This window comes from Canis lupus, chromosome 34, assembly GCF_003254725.2.
Source record: "Canis lupus dingo isolate Sandy chromosome 34, ASM325472v2, whole genome shotgun sequence".
Classification (NCBI taxonomy): Eukaryota; Metazoa; Chordata; class Mammalia; order Carnivora; family Canidae; genus Canis; species Canis lupus.
This window is the reverse complement of record NC_064276.1, coordinates 25,986,848-26,004,936: the sequence shown is the minus strand read 5'-3', so window position 1 is coordinate 26,004,936 and position 18,089 is coordinate 25,986,848. Positions and strand designations below refer to the sequence as shown.

Below are 18,089 nucleotides of genomic sequence, written 5' to 3'. Positions count from 1 at the left end.
CACCTGCCGCAGCTCCCTGGGGCAGCTCTGGCCATCCCATGGGTTGGGAACCCACCCCCACTGGGTTCCTTTCTCTCCAAGTCTTGGGTCAGCTGTCCACCTGAGCTGCCTCAGCAGGTGCCGAGGGAGAGGCTTCTAGTCTCCCTGACCTGCCTTCACAGCACTTATCTCAGAGATTAAATAACTACCTGAGGAAGTTGTTTAATGTCCACCTCTCTCATCAAAATAAATATGCTACTTGGACATAGCTCAGAGCCATTTCATCTCCCTAGGGTCCAGCAACATGCAGCTACTGGATATAAGTGGCTGTTAAGTGAATAAGTACATGATTGGACAAGAAAAAAAAAAATCACAGGATGCACTGGGTTCTGTTGTAGCCTGAGCCCCCTCTACTTCACCCTACCCAACCTTGTTATCCTTCCTGGGCCTTTAGATGGTCATTTCTTTTGCTTCAGATGCCCCAGATGATGCTACTGCTGAAAGTGGTACCAGGACTTCTGCAAGGAAAGCTCTCTGGGTGTGTTGCCCATCACATGGCAAAGACTCTGAGGCATGTTCCATTATTTATGGCTGCCAATAACTTAGTCACCCACAGTCCCATTCTAGAGGCAAAACAATTTATGAGGAGCAGCTAGCTCAGGATTGGGTGTCAAGAGAGCAGGAATGCACCATTTTCTCTCTCTGAACCTCCGCTCAACCAGAGGATTATTATGACTCCTTCAAACCAACATGTAGGGCAAGTTTTTGACTAGTCTTAATGGACTAGACAGATTTATTAGAAACAAGCAATAGGGGTATTCCTGGGAACCTTCAAAGAGAAGGGAAGAAACATAAAGTTATGCATTTATGTTCAAATGAATTTATTTTTTTTTACTTTTTTTTATTTTTAAAATTTAAATTCAATTAATTAACATACAACGTATTATTAGTTTTAGAGGTGGAGTTCAGTGATTCATCAGTCTTATATAACGCCCAGTGCTCATTACTACATCACATGGCCTCCTTAATGCCCATCACCCAGTTGCCTTATTTGCCCAGCCCCCTCCCCTCCAGCAACCCTCAGTTTGTTTCCTATGATTAAGAGTCTCTTATGGTTTATGTCCCTTTCTGATTTTGTCTTGTTTTATTTTTCCCTCTCTTCCCCTATGATCCTGTTTTGTTTCTTAAATTCCATGTATGAGTGAGATCATATGATAAATGTCTTTCTCTGATTGACTTATTTCACTCAGCATAATATCCTCTAATTCCATCCACATTGTGACAAATGGCAAGATTTCATTTTTTTGATGCCTGAATAAGATTCCATGGTATATATATGCCATTTCTTCTTTATCCATTCATCTGTCGACAGGCATCTGGGCTTTCTCCATAGTTTGGCTATTGTGGACACTGCTGCTATAAACATTGTGGTGCAGGGGCCCCTTTGGATGATTACATTTGTATCTTTGGGGGTAAATACCTAGTAGTGCAATTGCTGGGTCATAGGGTTACTTTTAATTTTTTTAAAGATCCTATTTATTCATTTGCGAGAGAGAGTTCGTGCAAGTGGGCAGAGGAGTGGAGGGAGAGGCACAAGCAGACTCTACTCTGAGCACAGAGCCCAACACAGGGCTTGATCCCATGACCCCGAGATCATGACCTGAGCTGAAATCAAGAGTTGGATGTTTAACCAACTGAGACACCCAGGCACCCCTTGAATGAATTTTTAATTAATTAAATAAAAGTTTTCATTTATGAAGAAGTCTCAGATAGCACCTTGTGAGTATAAGCAGATATTGTATATCCAGAGATTACAGATGTCCAGATGTGGCCACAGTCATTAGCAAAGACAAGCAGTTATCATGTAATGAATGTCAGAGAGCCTAAATTCCAAGTATCTGGTGTAGCAGTTTTACTAGTTGAAAGTGGAAAGCACATGGCCCTTGGAGCCAGCGAGACCCACGCTAGCTCTGTGATCCTGCCTTATATAAGCTTCAGCTCCGTCATCTATAAGATAGAAGTAACAGCATCCACCTCACCTCACTGTGAGCATTAGGCACAATAAATAAAAAGCAGTCAACTCAGTACCTGCCCATAGTTGGCACTCAGTAAGTAATAGCTATTGTTATTATCATTAAAACAGGTTTGACATGTTTATCTCTACTTCTCAGAGCATCATCACCCTCTCCAGCAATATCTGTCATATTTGTGTGCTTACCGGATTTAGGTCAGCCTCCCCCACTTGGCTACAAGCTCCATGAGGGCAAGAAGCCTCATGACATGACAGCTCCAAGTGAGCATCTGCTCATCCTCCTCCTCCATACCTAACACATAGTAGGCGTTCAATATGTCTTTACTGACTGAATAGGCCACGAAGAAAAAAATAATGGCATATATTAGGAAGGACTTGGCAGACATCATTTTGTGGACTATGTTTTGCTGAAAAGCTTCACATAAGCAGTTTTAAAATCTAGCTCTTGGGGCGCCTGGGTGGCTCAGCAATTGAGCCTCTGCCTTAGGCCCAGGGTGTGATCCCAGGATCCAGGATGGAGTCCCACATTGGGCTCCCTGCGAGGAGCCTGCTTCTCTCTCTGCTGGTGTCTCTGCCCCTCTCTCTTTCTCTCTCTCTCTCTCTCTGTGTTTCTCATGAATAAATAAATAAATCTTTAAAAAAATTTAAAAAATAAAATCTAGCTCTTATTCCAAAACGAACTCAAAAAGTTTTTTTAAAACTCAGAGACTGGCTACACTTAGATCAAACAGGAGCATAGTTTCTACAAAATAAAGAATGGTTAGAAGATATTCTCTAATTCACATTAAACATTTATAGGAGATTTTATACCAAGATACCAGTTGTTTGTATCCTAATAATCATTAGGAGGCTATGACTACTATTCTGGGCCAGGTCTGTCTGATTCCAGAGCCTGCTGATAACTACTTCCTTATACAAAGTCTCGGCTGCATCACAAGAACACGTTTGGACTGGCATCAGAGGGAACTGAGGTAATGCCTGCTGACGTTTCAGCCCAGTGTTGAATCTTGGTATTAGCATCACCAGCCATAGGTTGAACCCTATATGAGTTAACTTTGATCCTTTCCAAGGCTACTGATATCACCCTTGGATCTGCCCAGTCATCCCATAAATGGGTACCATGAGTCATGGGGCAGGGGAGTAGAATGAGGGTGTGTGGACAAGATGCCCAGGGTGGATAAGACAGGAGGTCTCTGTGCAGGATGTCAATGTTCTGTTTATGACACCTCCAAAGTCTCTCTCTTGCTATGTGTACTTATTTCCTCATTGTAAAATGAAGGGGATTGGGCCAGATGAGCTTTAAGGTCCATTCCACCTTTGATATTCAATGATTCTGTGAGAGACTCTAAAATATTTGACTTCTATTTAGTGATATTGAGCCTACAGATACCATATATGAACTTGACTCATAAGTCAGTGGTGTTATTAGTTAGGGTTCCTGATTTGAAAGCGAGAAAACCAACACCAGCTGATCTAAACTCTCAGACTCAACAGGAAGTAGACACTGGGGCAGCAACTAGAGACATAGAAAAAAAAGGGAGACAGGGAAGGTCAGGCAGCAGAAGCAGGCCATGGTCCCTCACGGCAAGGGCTTGGCAGCAGTCATCTCTGCGAGGGCCTCCAGCTGTTCTGAGGGCCTTGTAGTGAGCGCTCTAGTCCCAAAGTCCCAGGGAAGCTCTTCTACCTGCAGCAGAGCCAGGGGAAGGAGATTCTAGGGCTGAGGTTCCAGAACATGAGTCAGACATTTTCAATTACCCTTCCACCAAAATCATACACAGCAGGAAAGGGAAACTCCCTAAAAGGAAACTGGGCGCTATCAGGAAGCGTAACTTATGCTGGGCACAAAGTCCATGAACATCCACCATGCGTGAGGGCGAACCTAAGAATACAGAGGTCAGGGATGCCAAAACATCCTGTCCTCCAGCACAGCATCTAATGAATTCCAAGAGAGTATGTAAATTGATGTATTTATTCAAAACATTCTGGTCTAGAAAGCACAGCTCCCAATGTGATTTTATGGGTTTTGCTGAAAGAAACATTTACTTAGTAGTATCATAATCCACAGTACATTGAACATGTAATTAGTAAAAGAATTCTGGGAAATTTGAACAAGTCTAAGAGGAAATCACTGATCCTGTCAGCCAAGCCAGGCCACCAAAGGCAGAGAATGACTAACCAGGAAACCCTCTTTATGAGAAATCACTGAGTCACAGGGATAGCCTACTGCTGACAAAACCATGTCTGGTGCCCATTGGTAGTAGTTTAGTTTTTAAAATTCCGATGATTCGGTCAACAAATATTAAACATCCTGATAGGTCAATCCTTTTTTCCAGGCCTGCAAGAGTGCAAGAGTCTCATACCCATTACCTCACTGTTTCTAATCCGTGAAATCTCCCAAATGTGTTCCCACAACATATCACTCATGTCACATCTTGAGTGGTGCTCACCCCCCAGATCACTTACAGCTCTCTCTAGTCAACTCACTCCCTACTGCCTGAACTTTCATACCACTTGCAGAACCTTTGCAATTCCACCAGAAGCTTAACTTTAAAGAACAAGCGCCTTCTTTAGCAGAAAAGCGGATTTCTAAAGACAAACAAACAGACAAATGACTTGGATGTTAGTGAACCAAATAACATTCCAGAGGACAATGACAACTTATGGCCATTCTACAGCCCAAAGGAAAGGGACGATGGCCAAGTATGTAATTTATGCTATAGTTAAGAAATCCCAACACAGCCCCACAATCCCCTCCTGATGAGAGGAGTGGTACCCTCTTCCAGTTTGTGTATGCTTCTCTCCTTACTTGTCCTGCTCTTTGGTTTCACTGCACATGCTTTCCCCACAGTGCAGCCAGAGTTCCCATCTACGAGAGACCCGGTGAGGCAACCCGGTTGGGAGAAAAGCTAGGAGAATGGTCTTCAAAACACATTAACATGGGGCACCGGGGTGGCTCAGTGGTTGAGCATCTGCCTTTGGCTCAGGTTGTGATCCTGGGATCCAGTCCAGCATCAGTCTCCCTGCAGGGAGCCTGCTTCTCCCTCCACCTATGTCTCTGTCTCTCTCATGAATAAATAAATAAAATCTTAAAAACACACACACACACTCACACACACAACACATTTACAGGCAAACACACAGCAGAATATTTGCTTAGGCTTCATGTTCGCTTGGGATGACTTTGTGGGGAGGTAAGGGAGACTATGGAAGAACCTAGCTCTCCCCCTCTCAAGCCACAGTCGACAAGGATCTATTACTTACTACCTTTGGTGACTAGTTGCAATACCTTTTTAATGGTAAAAGCTAATATAAATCCAAATAAAGCCTGTAGTTTAGGTGATAATATAGTGTCAATGTTTGTTTCTTAGTGTTGACGAGTGTGCCACAGTTACACGAGATGTTAACATCAGGAGGAGCTAGTGACCGATATTTATGAGCTTTCTGTACTATCTTTGTAATTCCTCTGTAAATCTAAAGTTATTCCAAAGTAAAAAGTCGTGTTTGAAAAGCTAAATGAACAACGTTTCCTATTTTTCTAAAGGAAAGTAAATCAAGACCCCAAACTTGTCTTGTTTGTTTGAAATCTGTGTTGACTTTGTACTTAGAGCCAGCAGTTCTAAAGAGGAAAAAGAAAAAAAAAAAAAAAACAAACTTCCTAACCTCTATATTTCTAACATTATATTTGGTAGTAACAGATGAAATTAAATATATGATTCAGTAATATTGAGGTTTTCATTAGATTCTATATAATAACAAGAAATGTTATCAAAACTCACTTCTACTACTACTATCCCTTGAATTAAATGGTCTCAGATGAATTTCCAGCAGATAAAAGAACTGAGACCATTTACTGTGTGTATGTGTGTGTATGTGTGTGTGTGTGTGTGTGTGTGTGTGTGTGGTTAAGGTAACTTTTTCTTAAAGAGTTCTTCCTTTTTCATTATTCATAAGTAATAAAAAAAGAAATCATAATATATTTCCCTGAATCCAAATAAAAAAAATCAGTTTCTGAACTGCTTTGAAGATGAAAGAGAAAAGCAAATCCTAAGTAATAGGATGCGTATAAAAATTAAGTAAAACAGAATAAAGTGTACACTGTTATCTCTTTTTCTGTCCCTCTGGATGTTATTGTTTCAAATTATTTTAAGCACTGAAAGAGGTAGGGGAAGTGACTTCTGGTAGTCAGTAAATCCGAACATTTCTTCCTGAGTTTTCTTCCCTAGCATCTCTCATTTCTAGTATCTCACCAGACTTCTCAGCAAGCTACTCCCACCTCACCCAACTCACTCTCACTTGAGGATAAGTCATTTTATCTCTCTGGGTCTCAGTTTTTTTCATCTGTAAAACGAAGAGCTTGGATTTGGTGTGGGAAGGGAAGCTGGTAGCCCAGGAGCCGTATTTTGAAGAACTGATATGCTTGTTAGCCCTACAAAATTATGTGTGGTTTTTCTTTTTTAAGTTACTTGCCAAAATTTCATACTCAAGATATTTCTCACAAAAGCCTGGTCTTGGGAAAAAAAAAAAAAAAAAGCCTGGTCTTGGGCTTCTCCTGATATATCAGAATGCTGAGATTGTATCCCAGCATGGCAACAAATCAGCCAGTAGGAAAGAACAGCTGCCCCTTTATGGCTGGGACACGCTCTCTAGCTCACCCGGGCCCCGCTTCCCCCGACCCACTGCCCTCATTAGTTACCTGCGCAGCCTCTGGAAGCATCTGGGTTTGCCATCCTTGCGGTGGATTCCTTCCCAGCTCTAATAATTCTCATTCCCAGTGTGATTGCTTATTAGTAAAGCCGAGTTCTAATTAGGCTGCCAGCACACTGGAATTTCTGTCAGGGTCTCACTTGTATGTCAGTAGGCACCCAACAGTTATACCTTTGCTTTGTTGAGCGTTTCTGTAGGAAACACAAGAAAAATAAATCTAATATCGAAACCACCATATGGCAGTAAAGCAGGTATATTCAAAAAGTTCTAAAGTTATTGCTACCCAAAGTTTTTCTTCTAGAACAAGATCTGACTTTAAGGGCTATTTGGGTCAGACCATGGGGCCACTGTAGGCTGGGTAACGACTCTAGCAGGAGATCACTGGTTGCATAATTTGAGTATTCAAAAATAAAATCCCAGTGGTCTTCTCCCTTACTCCTTACCAATTTTAGACTGGTAATAAAAAGGGCAGAGCACTTAAGATGCAGTTGCTCATAATAAAATGTCAGACCAGGTCAAAATGGACCAAAAATTATGTAAGATTGCACAAAGAAAAAAAAATTGTCTGCAATTTTCATAAGTGGTATAATTTTTAGCTACTGGTGCCATGAGGAGAAAAACAGAAGTCTAAATTGGTTTTGAAACTATTTGAAAACATGTTATTTTTATAGGAGTTGAGATTAGCCTTTAAGTTTTCTTCTAAGAAGACACTGTGCAGGTTCCCAGAGGTCCAGGCCCTTCTTATTTTAGAAATAAGTTTAATGCTACTCTTTCTGTACGTGGGGGAAGGGGGGTACGAGCTATTACGCTGCTGGACCCGACATCAGAAATGCCCCAGCATTTCGTAACATAGCAGCTTTTTTGGTTCTGTTTTTATTTTTTAATGCTCTAACCTCAAATCTAAATTTACAACACTGCTGGAGATCTTAGGAATTATAAGGAAATTACCTCACTCCCTTTAAACTTTTTTAGACAGCAAAATTCTTTCCATATATGGCAAACCCAGAAGGAAGCAGAATCAAATTACGTTAGTTTAGTAGTTGCCACAACTTACCTGTTGTTTTGTTCTGAACATGCCTATGACCCATTTGTGACTGAGGGGACCTCAGCCACTGCTAGCAGGCCTGGGTTGGGGGGGGGTACCTGGCCTAATCTCCTCATCACCAGGTGATCCATGAGGTTAACTGTCCAGGGGCCCTGGTCATCAGAGGAGAAGCCACTTTCATACAGACTTTGAGTTGGTTCTCTAAAGACAAGGGACCCGCACACACATGAAAGAAGAAACAGACCGCAGGCTGAGGATCACAGCGGGGGGATCCTAGAGGAGGCAGCAATGGGTGTGCATCGCTGAGAGGGAAACACATCAGCTCCAGGGAGCTCAAGGAAGTCCTGGCAGGCAATCTGCCACCTGGAGGCCTAGCTGTGAGGCCACAGAGCCTGCACTCTGTCCTCTGTCCTTTTTCAAGCACCCTAAACACCAGCCTCACATTTTCTTACTAGATGCTTTTTGTAAAAAACAAACAAACAAAAACCCAACTCTACAAACAACTCGGACATTCATTTCTATAAGAAAGAATTTTGAAAGATCAATCATCTCTACGAGGACATGGGCAATAAAACCCTCTTGAATTGATAAACTTGCAGAAATTAGCTGCTGACTAATGCATGGCTTCTTGTAACCCATAAAAACTGAAGCTTTTTAAAAATATATATATACTATGCTAATATCCCAAGGAAGAAAGATCCACAACCACTTTCAAGAAGCATAAATGCCAAGGAGTAACTTTGAAAAATGGAAGGAAATAAAAGAAGAAAAAAGATGAATATGATATTGCTGATGATGGATATACCAAAAAAAGGTCATTCAATTACAAATTAGTATAAAATATTTGGGTGGAGATTCAAGGGTATCAGAATGTACAGATACAAGTGGCAATTGTTAGGAAATCTGATATATAAAACTAGACAGAAAAAAACTGGTACCTCTTTTGCTTCCAGTAAGCTCTACTTTAATACAACTTCACATCAGTTACAGGCAACTAAAAATATTTTACAAGTACTTTAAAAAAAAAAACCCATCAACCTGGAGCTGAACAAACACTGGCTGAGTTCATTCCTGTAACCTGAGTATTTCATGGCCTAAGCCATCATCCTTTAAATTACATTAACTTTCTGGAGAAAATACCACCAAAGTAGAATACTTTTGAATATTTTCCTTTTCACCAAAGGAAAATAACATCACAAAAGGAAGTAGTAGCCAAAAACAAAACAAAGCAAAGGAATAAACCAAGAGCATCTGAAACAGTGCAGGCTCTTACAGATTTGATGAGGCTTGGCTAAGTGAAGGAGAATGGTTATTACAAATGTCATGGACCTGACAAGAAGAATTAGCGATGTCTCAGTTCTACACATTTAAGTGAGAAACTAAGAAATATCACTTGGGGATCATAAAAACCCAAACACAGGGGCACCTGGATGGCTCAGTGGGTTGAGCATCTGCTTTCGGCTCAGGTCATGATCCCAGGGCCCTGGGATCGAGCCCAGCATCAGGCTCCCCACTTAGTGGAGAGTCTGCTTCTCCCTCTCCCCTTGACCCTTCCCCCTGCTATGCTCTCACTCTCTCAAATGAATAAAAAATCTTGAACAAAAAAACAAAACAAAACAAAAACCCAAACACATCTCCTTTTCCTGAGGTCTACTTTTCTATTCCTTGTTCTCACCCACATTCTGACAAAACCTGATGTCCTAATGGAGACTATTTCATGGGCTGCTATTGAACACCACAAATTCTCTTCTCTCTAGTTTTTTCTTGGTTGTTATTTTCCCCTTTGGGAGGCTTGCAATCAATTACTCACTTAAAATTGTACTTTCACTTGTGGGTGCGCTGCACAGATATCTTTTCTCCCTTATTTTTCTTGAACCCTGGCTCCACCTCATGGCCTGACAGTCAACGGGAGGACTTTGTCTGTGGAAGTGACCTGCTCAAGGGTGAGCCTGAACTCTCCCACTGCTCCCCTCTCCGTCTTCTAGAACTCAGGATGCTCCTTGCGAAGTTCTCAAGTGCCAGCCATCATCTGGGCCCATAAGAGAGAAGAACCGTGTGGCCAGTGATGGCAAGGAGGCTGCACAGAAAGGAAAAGGAGCACTGATAGAAAATATCATTGGCTCATGGAGAGCACTGTTCTGTTGGTGGAAATATACACAGTGATGAGCCGAAGTCTGAATGGAAGAAAGCAATTTTATAATTGCCTGAAAATGTTGGTTTAACAAAGGAAAAAGAGAAACAAACAATAAAATGAAAACTTCTGATCAAGTTCTAAAAAGTAGAATCTACTTCCAGACTTGGGGAGGCCTGGGTTGAGGACATTGGGTAAAGTTGGGTAAAGGTGTTTAATCTCCATAGACCTATTTCTGCCCTTGAAAATGGTAAGGGCTGGATGAGATGACCTCTTAGATCCTTTCTGCCTTTAAAATTCTATTACTTTTCTATTAAAAATGTTCAGTTTCATAATTGACACTTGAATTTCTACATACAATTGTATGCAAAATAATCCCCTAGTTACTGACATTATAAAGCATCATCTGGTCCAGCTCAAGGAGCAAAAAGTGGTTAAGAAAATCATTTGCAAAGGCCCTTTTTGTTAAAATACCTGGGGCTGAATTTCGAAAGTAAGAAAACAAAGACCATTCATATCTTCAGGGGCAAAGGTCTGGGAGTAAAAACAAATTTCTCTTTTTAAATGCAAATGTAATGTCATAGAGTTTAGATAAGTTTTTAAGAAAGGACCTGGAATTAATATTACTAGCACTTGGGTAGATAAGAGACACACTCATGAACAGATAATTGAGAATATAAGATAGTGTCACTGAAGCAGAGTCAGAATTGACAGGTCTGGTCTGAGTTTTGTCAGGTTTGGGACTTCAGGTAAATCCCCTGAATCTTCCTGGGCCTCAGTATTATCATCTTTAAAATGAAAATAATTACTGCCTTGTTCAAGTTTTAGGTGTCACGAGGATGGAATGTGATAAGATGAAAATACTTTAAACTAGAAAGCCTTTTTTCAAAACTTAAGTATGCAGAAGTGGTACACAAGTGGAATAAAAAGTTCAGAAAGGCGAGCTGATCAGATACAGTGTCCCAAAGAGGTGAGGCCCTGAGTCAGAATGCGCCTTGGAGAAGCAAGTGTTGGGCATTTGGTGGACAGAAGCATCTAGACCTGCTACAAAGCAAAGGGCTCATGCCAGGTCTTTCTGAGTGAATGAGGAATGCCAGGCAAAGGATCTGGAGTTGGAAGTGTGGCAGAGCCGGAAAAAGAAGGAAGGTGACAGGGTGTCAGTGGTGAGATGTTCATAGAGTTCAGTGAATGTGTGATGAGAATGTCTACAACTGTTTCTCAGATATGCACTCTAAAAGTTTTCCTTAGGATGTTTTAAAGGACCACTATGTGCAGACCAATTGGTAGGCAAAGATGTCCTTTAGTCCAACCATGACACTATCAAAAAGGGCTGTTCTACTATAGGACGGGCCATGTGATGGTAGTTTAAATACACACAGAGCCCTGGAACATGTAGGTCACTTGCAATCTAATTTGTTTTTAAGCCAACCATATATTTCTTTAAAGTCTTGAGTACACACTAATGGATAGAGCAGCCTTTGCAGCTCTTAAACAAATATCAACATAAATCAGAAAAACAGGCAAAGATGACACTAAACATTTCAAGGTAAAAGGTTGAAGCACAGGGTACATTTAGTCCTGGTAGTTTCTGATTATGATTAAAAAAAAAAAAGATTTAACAATATCATGTAGTGTCCTCTAACAGGAATAAGAGATAGTTATACACCACACAGAATATTTTCACTGCTGTGCCCCAGGCTGCCATAACACATGATTTATTAAACTTACAAATTTTACAATATTTTGTAGGAGTAATAAAGACCTCTTAACTCAGTCTATAAAAATGGGAATTCATATAATTTAAACATAGCCCAAATAACTACAGAAACAAGCTACTCAGCCATTCAAGCTACGTCAGTGGTGTCACTGATGGGAAAGGAGGACCGCGGCTGGAATTCTCACAGAATAATACACTGAAAAGAACCTGTAATTACTACCATTCTAGGAAAAAATATAGGCTATTTGAAGTTTGCTACTAGTTAATAGCAAAAACAAATAAAAAGACAAATTATTTTCAAGTACTTAGGAAAAAAACCTCAGGAGAATTTGCTTTCAATTAACACACCAATTAAAATTATTCTTATCTTCTCATTAAAAGAGGAAATACACCTGTCACAGGCACTAAAAATAATAAAACCATAATTAAAATGTGTTGGGTCTACAACTAGAACTCTTCTCTAATTCAAAAATGGGTATTTTTGAACAGTGGGCATAATGACTCCGATTGGGTGCAAGATGTGATCCTGGTACTATCACTGTTTCAAGAGAGAGGGAAGCAATCACCCCAGTCACCCGAAGAGAGATGCTCTGCAAGTCCCCAAGGACACAGATGGAACAGAGCAACCAGTGGGACAGGAAGCCAAGGTTACAGGGAGCACATGAATAATCACGGTGACAGAAGCATAAAATGGTGCAGCTTCTTTGGAAAACAGGCAACTTCTACAGTTGCCTACCATATGATCCAACCCTTCTACTCCTAGGTATTTACCCAAGAGAAAAGAAAGAATATGTTGCTATGAATTAATTCCAGCACTTTCATGAGTCATGGAAACTAGAAACAACTCAAATGTCCATCAATAGGTAAATAGGGTATATCCATAAAATGAAACACTACCTAGCAACAGAAAGTAATGAGCTATTGACATACAAAACAACATAGATGAATCACAAAATAATTACAGGCTGAGTGAAAGAAGCTAGACAAAAACTGAGTACATATTATATGATTCTACTTACATTCATTTTAGAAAAAGCAAGCTAACCTACAATGATAGAAATAAGATCAGTGGTTGCCAAGGGACAGGATGGAGAGATGGCAAAGGGGCACACGGATACTTTTTGGGGTGAGAAATACGTTCATGATCTAATTTTGGGGATGGTTTCACAAGTGTACACATGTATCAAAGCCCATAGATTGCATACTTCAGATGTGTGCAGTGGATTGTCAATTCAACCTATATAGTTTTTTTTTTTTTTTTTTTTTAAAGAATCCAAAGTGAGAAAAGAGGGTGAAAATAGAGGGTGAGTTCCCATAGATGAAATAGGCTCAATGTGGAGGACTCAAACCCTAAGAAGTGAAAAACCTCACAGAAGGATCATTGAGAAGAAGAGGTGGAATTATAGTCCAGTTAGGAAGAGGAGCACCTTGGGCACCTGGGTGGCTCAGTGGTTGAGCATCTGTCTTTGGCTCAGGTTGTGATCCCAGGGTCCTGGGATCGAGTTCCGCATCAGGCTCCCCTTAGGGATCCTGCTTCTCCCTCTGCCTGTGTCTCTGCCTCTCTCTGTGTGTCTCCCATGAATAAATAAAGTCTTAAAAAAAAAGAATTATAAAAAAAAAGGTACTCAAGAGGAGTACCTTGAGGCAATGGGCACTCCCACCCCACTGGGCCAAGTGGAGGGGAACCCTTGAATAGGCAAAAGAGTGATCCCAAGACAAAGTAAGATCCAGAAGAGGCAGGCAAAAAGAGAAAGCAGACTGCTCAGGCTTGCAATGAGAAGAGAGAAGCTGGCTTTCCCTAGGATTGCCCTGTTTACCAAACACAGTAGGCAGGGAAATGAGAATTTGGGGTGAATATGAATATCAGGGAGTAGGACTTGCCACACTAGTTCTAGATTTCATATCAAAGGCACCAGTCTCCAGTATCTTTCTTTACTCCTTAACTGTGTGTGGCCCTTGATGGGTGGGTGATGCAGGCCCAGGGCAGTACTGTGAGAAACAGGCAGGTACTAGATGAGCAGGGGCTGGCCAACTGGAGCGGGCACTTCTGGGAGTAGTTCTGGCTGTTGGGTTGAATGGCTCCCTCCCTCTGTGTGTGAGGCATTTGTGCCAAGCAGGAGGGAGCTACTGGGGATAAGGCAGTGGAAAAGGAAACTTTGCTGCCCTCAAGGCTCTGACATAGAGGTGGGGGTTGTTCCATCAAGGAGGAGGTTGGGCCACTAGAGGCAAGCGTGTCTAGAGGGGTAGCAGGATGTAAGGTCACCAAAATGTTTCCTTCAGGACTCCCTCTGGCACCTTAGAGCTCTGACCCCAAAGAAAGTTCCTGGCAGGATCCAAGCCCATCATCCCTGGTTGACACCAAGGGAGAAATTAGCTGCTTTAACCCTTTCACAAAGAAAAGGTCAGCCCTAGGGTTTAAATCCCACCTAGATGTTGTGTGTTCTTAAATTTGCCTCTAAATTTTGCCTAGATTAGGAATGACTGATGGTCAACACATTTTTTTTCTTTTTTCTTTCTTTTTTTTTTTGGTCAACACATTTTTGGGATCTCGTCCTTCACTTTGAGGTCTTGCTGCTGCCTATTCCAACGAAACAGACCAAAACTAAAACCATATATGTGAGAAGAGATTCATATTTAATGGGATTTGATTATTTCTTAATTACTTAGGTTCTTAATATACACTATGGAAGGGGGGACTTGTCATTAGGAAACCTTTCCTTCCCTTTAACTTCAAATTGTTTTTAGCCTTAAAATGAGAAAAAACAAACAAACAAAAACCCCCTAGTCTTGGTGTAAGAAGAAAGCCTTTCATAGGTTACTTAGTGGGCCCTTAGGCCCAGTGACTTAACTTCAATGGGCCTCAGTTTTCTCAACTGCTATATGAGGGGGTTGGCTTAGGTCTGGGGCATGTGTGCCTAATAGACCATTGTCTGATTGATTGATGATTGATTGATTCATTCATTCATTCATTCATTATTTGAGGACTTACTGCATCCCAGGCATTATCACAGGCACTAGGTTACAGCAATTAAAAGCCAGGCAAGACTTACACTACAATTTGATTCTAGAGAAATCAAAAATGAAGGGGAACCAAACAAGAGAATGTCAGGTAGTGATAAGCACTAGAAAATACGCCAGAGTGCTTTACTTTACTTTGGGATGAGTCATCTGCAATGATGGAAGGAACCAGCCACTAGATTCCAATACAGGCAACCCTACTGGGGGTTTTCCCTCAGGTGGGAAAAGGTTACTTGGTTCTCTTCAAAGGTAATGGAGAAAACACTCCTCTTTTTCACTTTATACCGTTCCTCCCAGTAGTCTGTATTAATTCCATTTATATACACAACTTTTTAAGGAGGAGCAAAAATACTTGATTTGAACAACTTCTTCTAGATAGGCTTTCTCTTCTAGATGACTGCTTTGTTATTCTCAAGTTTCTGTCCTCATAGGTATAAATTCTCCCACTTATTCCAGGCAGGAGTAAAGAGGATTGAAATCAGTGTTTTTAAAATTTTATGACAACAACCCATAGTGCGAAATAAGTTTTACATCACGACCCAGCATTACATAAAACCAAAAGTTTTTAAAACCAAACTTACGGTAACTACCTGCAATAGATAGTGGTATATTCTATTTTATTTCATTCTTTTTTTAAATGCTAAGGTGATTTCATCAATAACTTACAGTATGAAAATCACTATTCTAAACTGACACTGGCTAGTAATTTTGTTATTAACAAGCAAAAAATGGTAAAATTGATTAAACACCCTCAAAAGCTCTTCCCTTCCCCCCTTTTTTTTTCTGTATTCATATTTGCTTTAAAGAAATGGGTTCCAAACTTCTCTGTGTAACTTGTGGAGGAAATGCCCAGAGGGGGTATTTTCAGGGGCACTGGGGTGGAGGGAGGGGGACCCAAATATGTAAATTGTTCAATAGGTGAGGAGACACCTTTGGTTTCAAAGATTGCCAGAGAAGGCAAGATTCACAAAGTCCTCACAATAACAAGGCTGTGGGCGTGTCTGGTATTGGGGGGTGGGGGGAGGAGAGGGAAGGGATGCTGTTAAGTAATTCACTAAATTTTAAGTTCCTAGAGGGGAGTCAGCCCGCATCCCTATCTTCCCACACCAAAATTCAAGTCTCACATGGGCACATGTGTAACTGCAGCACGGAGGATCAGACCTTGCATTTAGCACATAGCAAACAGGTGCTCCATAACATTTTGTTTAATAACTTTTAAATAATGGAGCTCGTTGTCATCGTCAAATCCTAACTTGGCACGTACACCAATTATTCTCCTGGAACGTAAAAATGTCATGCAATGGTAAACGAAATGTGTTTATCTTCAAGTCACTGTTTAAGTCCAGGGAGCTTAATCAGGTATTTTTCCCAAGCACTAAGTGTGGGGTGTTTTCCATTGCAAAGTATGAGAGAGAGGATTGGTTGTAATGGAAAGATTCCACATCTGCTAGTGCACTTGGTAAACAGCTGGGATTAAAATGAATGTGTTAATTTAATAGGTAGTTTCTCAAGGGACACTAACCAGTGGGCTCTGTCAGCCAAGAGCTCTGTCTGATTGAAACCGTGCCAACTTCTCCGTGCATCACGGTTACTGTCCTCACCCCTGAAGTCACAAGTGCATGCACCCAATTTCCAGTAGCCCCAGGGCCCTGGAGCCAAAAAATTACACCTGCAAGCCAGCATTCTCCCGCACTGCCGCACCGCTGCCACACACGGAAAGCAGCTCGGTGCGACTGCGTGCCCTTCAGCCCCATTTAGGGACATCATTAACCATTTCAAATTACAACTGCTGCTTTATCTCAAAGCAGTGATAAACAGCAGAGCTCCATGCCTGACGTTTTTCTTTTAAGTCGTTTATCTGCTCTCGTCTCGGGGGCAGGAGAGATGTTGAGACAAGTGCAAACCTGCCAGAGCTGCTTATTATAGATGCAGTCCTCCTCCTCTCCCTCTCTCCCCTCCACTTCTGCACCCCTCCCTCTCTGGATCTCCTGAACCGAGGCAGTGGCCTCTGACCAGGAACTGCCGGGGGCTCCTCAGCAAAGCAAGGAAGGATTCACCGCGAGGTGCAGGCCACAGAGGCCACAACCGCTCCCTCCTCCGGGCAGGTCAATCACCCCATCCCCCAGGTCCACAATAGGCTCCCCCCCGCCCCAGTCTTAGAGGGGGGCCGTCACCCGCTCGAATTCGGGAGCCTCCGCGGAGGGGGGCGAAAGGTCCCCGACCCCGCTGCCATTCCGAGGTCGGGCCGGCGGCCGGGAGCGTGCACGGGGCCAGCCCACGTACCGGCGAGACGCTGGCGGTAACGAAGGGACCCCCGCCACGGCCGACGCAGCCACAACTATTAACGACTTGAAATATCACCCGCAGGGCCCGGCTCCGGTGCCAAGATCTCCCCGGATTTATTTTCAGGCAAGTGACTCACAACCTCGTCTCCACAAGTAATTCCATTCAAATGAGTCGCCGGCTCCCCTAACCCGACTTTCCGCGGCCCCCGGCTGCCCCGCCCCCGGCCGCCCCGCCCCGCCCCGCCCCGCCCCGCCCCGCCCCGCCGGCGAACCCAGAGCGCGCGGACCGAGCCAGCGTACCCCGGGGAGCCGGCCGGGCCCCCCCTGCGGGCCGGGCGCGCGGGCGCGGCGGGGGGCGTTCGCGAGTGTGCGCGCGTGGGCACGCGCCCCGGCCAACTTACGGAGGTGGAGTTGGTCCTCGCCTGGCCCTGGTTGCGCACCTCCTGCTCCCGGAACTGCAGTCCGGCCAGATGCTTCTCCAGCGCCTCCCAGTCCATCGGGGGCACCGGGGGCTCCTCGGGGACGCACGTCCCGCCGTCCGCGGGCGGAACCGCGAGGACCCCAGCTGCCGGGCCCCGGCCTCCACGTCGGCCCCGCGCGGGCTGCGGCTTCTGCACGGCGCGGCGGGGGCCCCGGGAGCCGCCGGGCCGGCCGGCCACCACCACCACGTTGCCATTGTGCCTGAGGTCCTGGGGGTCGTGCGGGTGGTGCAGGTTGCCGTTGGGCACGGGAGGCGGCATGACGGTGGTGGCGCCCTTGCCGCCGCCGCCGCCGCCGCCGCCGCCGCCGCCGCGGGTCCTGGCGCTCACGCCCCCCGGCTCCCGGGCCGGACGGCGGGCATCCCGGCACCCCCGCTCGTGGCGCTCGTCCTCCTCTTCCTCCTCCTCCCCGTCCTCCTCCGGCGCCCACTCATCAATCACCTTCTTCTGGTAGACCGGGAAGGGCTCCTCATAGTCCTCCAGGGCAGACACCAAGTCCAGGCTGCCCCCCGGCGACGACGAGGATTTGCACTCGGAGCAAGGGGTCACTTTGGTGGAGTTGGACTGCGAACTGGCGCGGCTGCTGCTGCTGCTGCTGCTGCCGGCGTCACTGCCTAGATCCATCCCATCCTCTCGGTAATCCTGGGGGGGGGAGGCAGAGAGTGAGCCGCCGGGCCGAGCCTGCTCCGGCCGCCCCCC

General features: G+C 43.9%; 1 protein-coding gene across 10 annotated transcripts in view; it reads right to left on the bottom strand.

Moving 5' to 3' along the window:
- The window catches only part of SCHIP1 (schwannomin interacting protein 1), a 711,518-nt gene that overhangs the window by 101,873 nt on the left and 591,556 nt on the right, over positions 1-18,089 (bottom strand). For 5 of the 10 annotated variants that reach the window (XM_025425391.3, XM_025425392.3, XM_025425394.3 and 2 more), the window contains one exon: positions 17,313-18,032. The exons of 2 other annotated variants lie outside the window; for them this stretch is intronic. In XM_025425391.3, the coding sequence (XP_025281176.3) occupies positions 17,313-18,032 (720 nt within the window). Of the gene's footprint in view, positions 1-6,704; positions 6,741-17,312; positions 18,033-18,089 lie in introns of those variants that run through there. 3 more of the 10 variants (XM_035710256.2, XM_049105869.1, XM_025425399.3) reach the window with 2 other exon arrangements.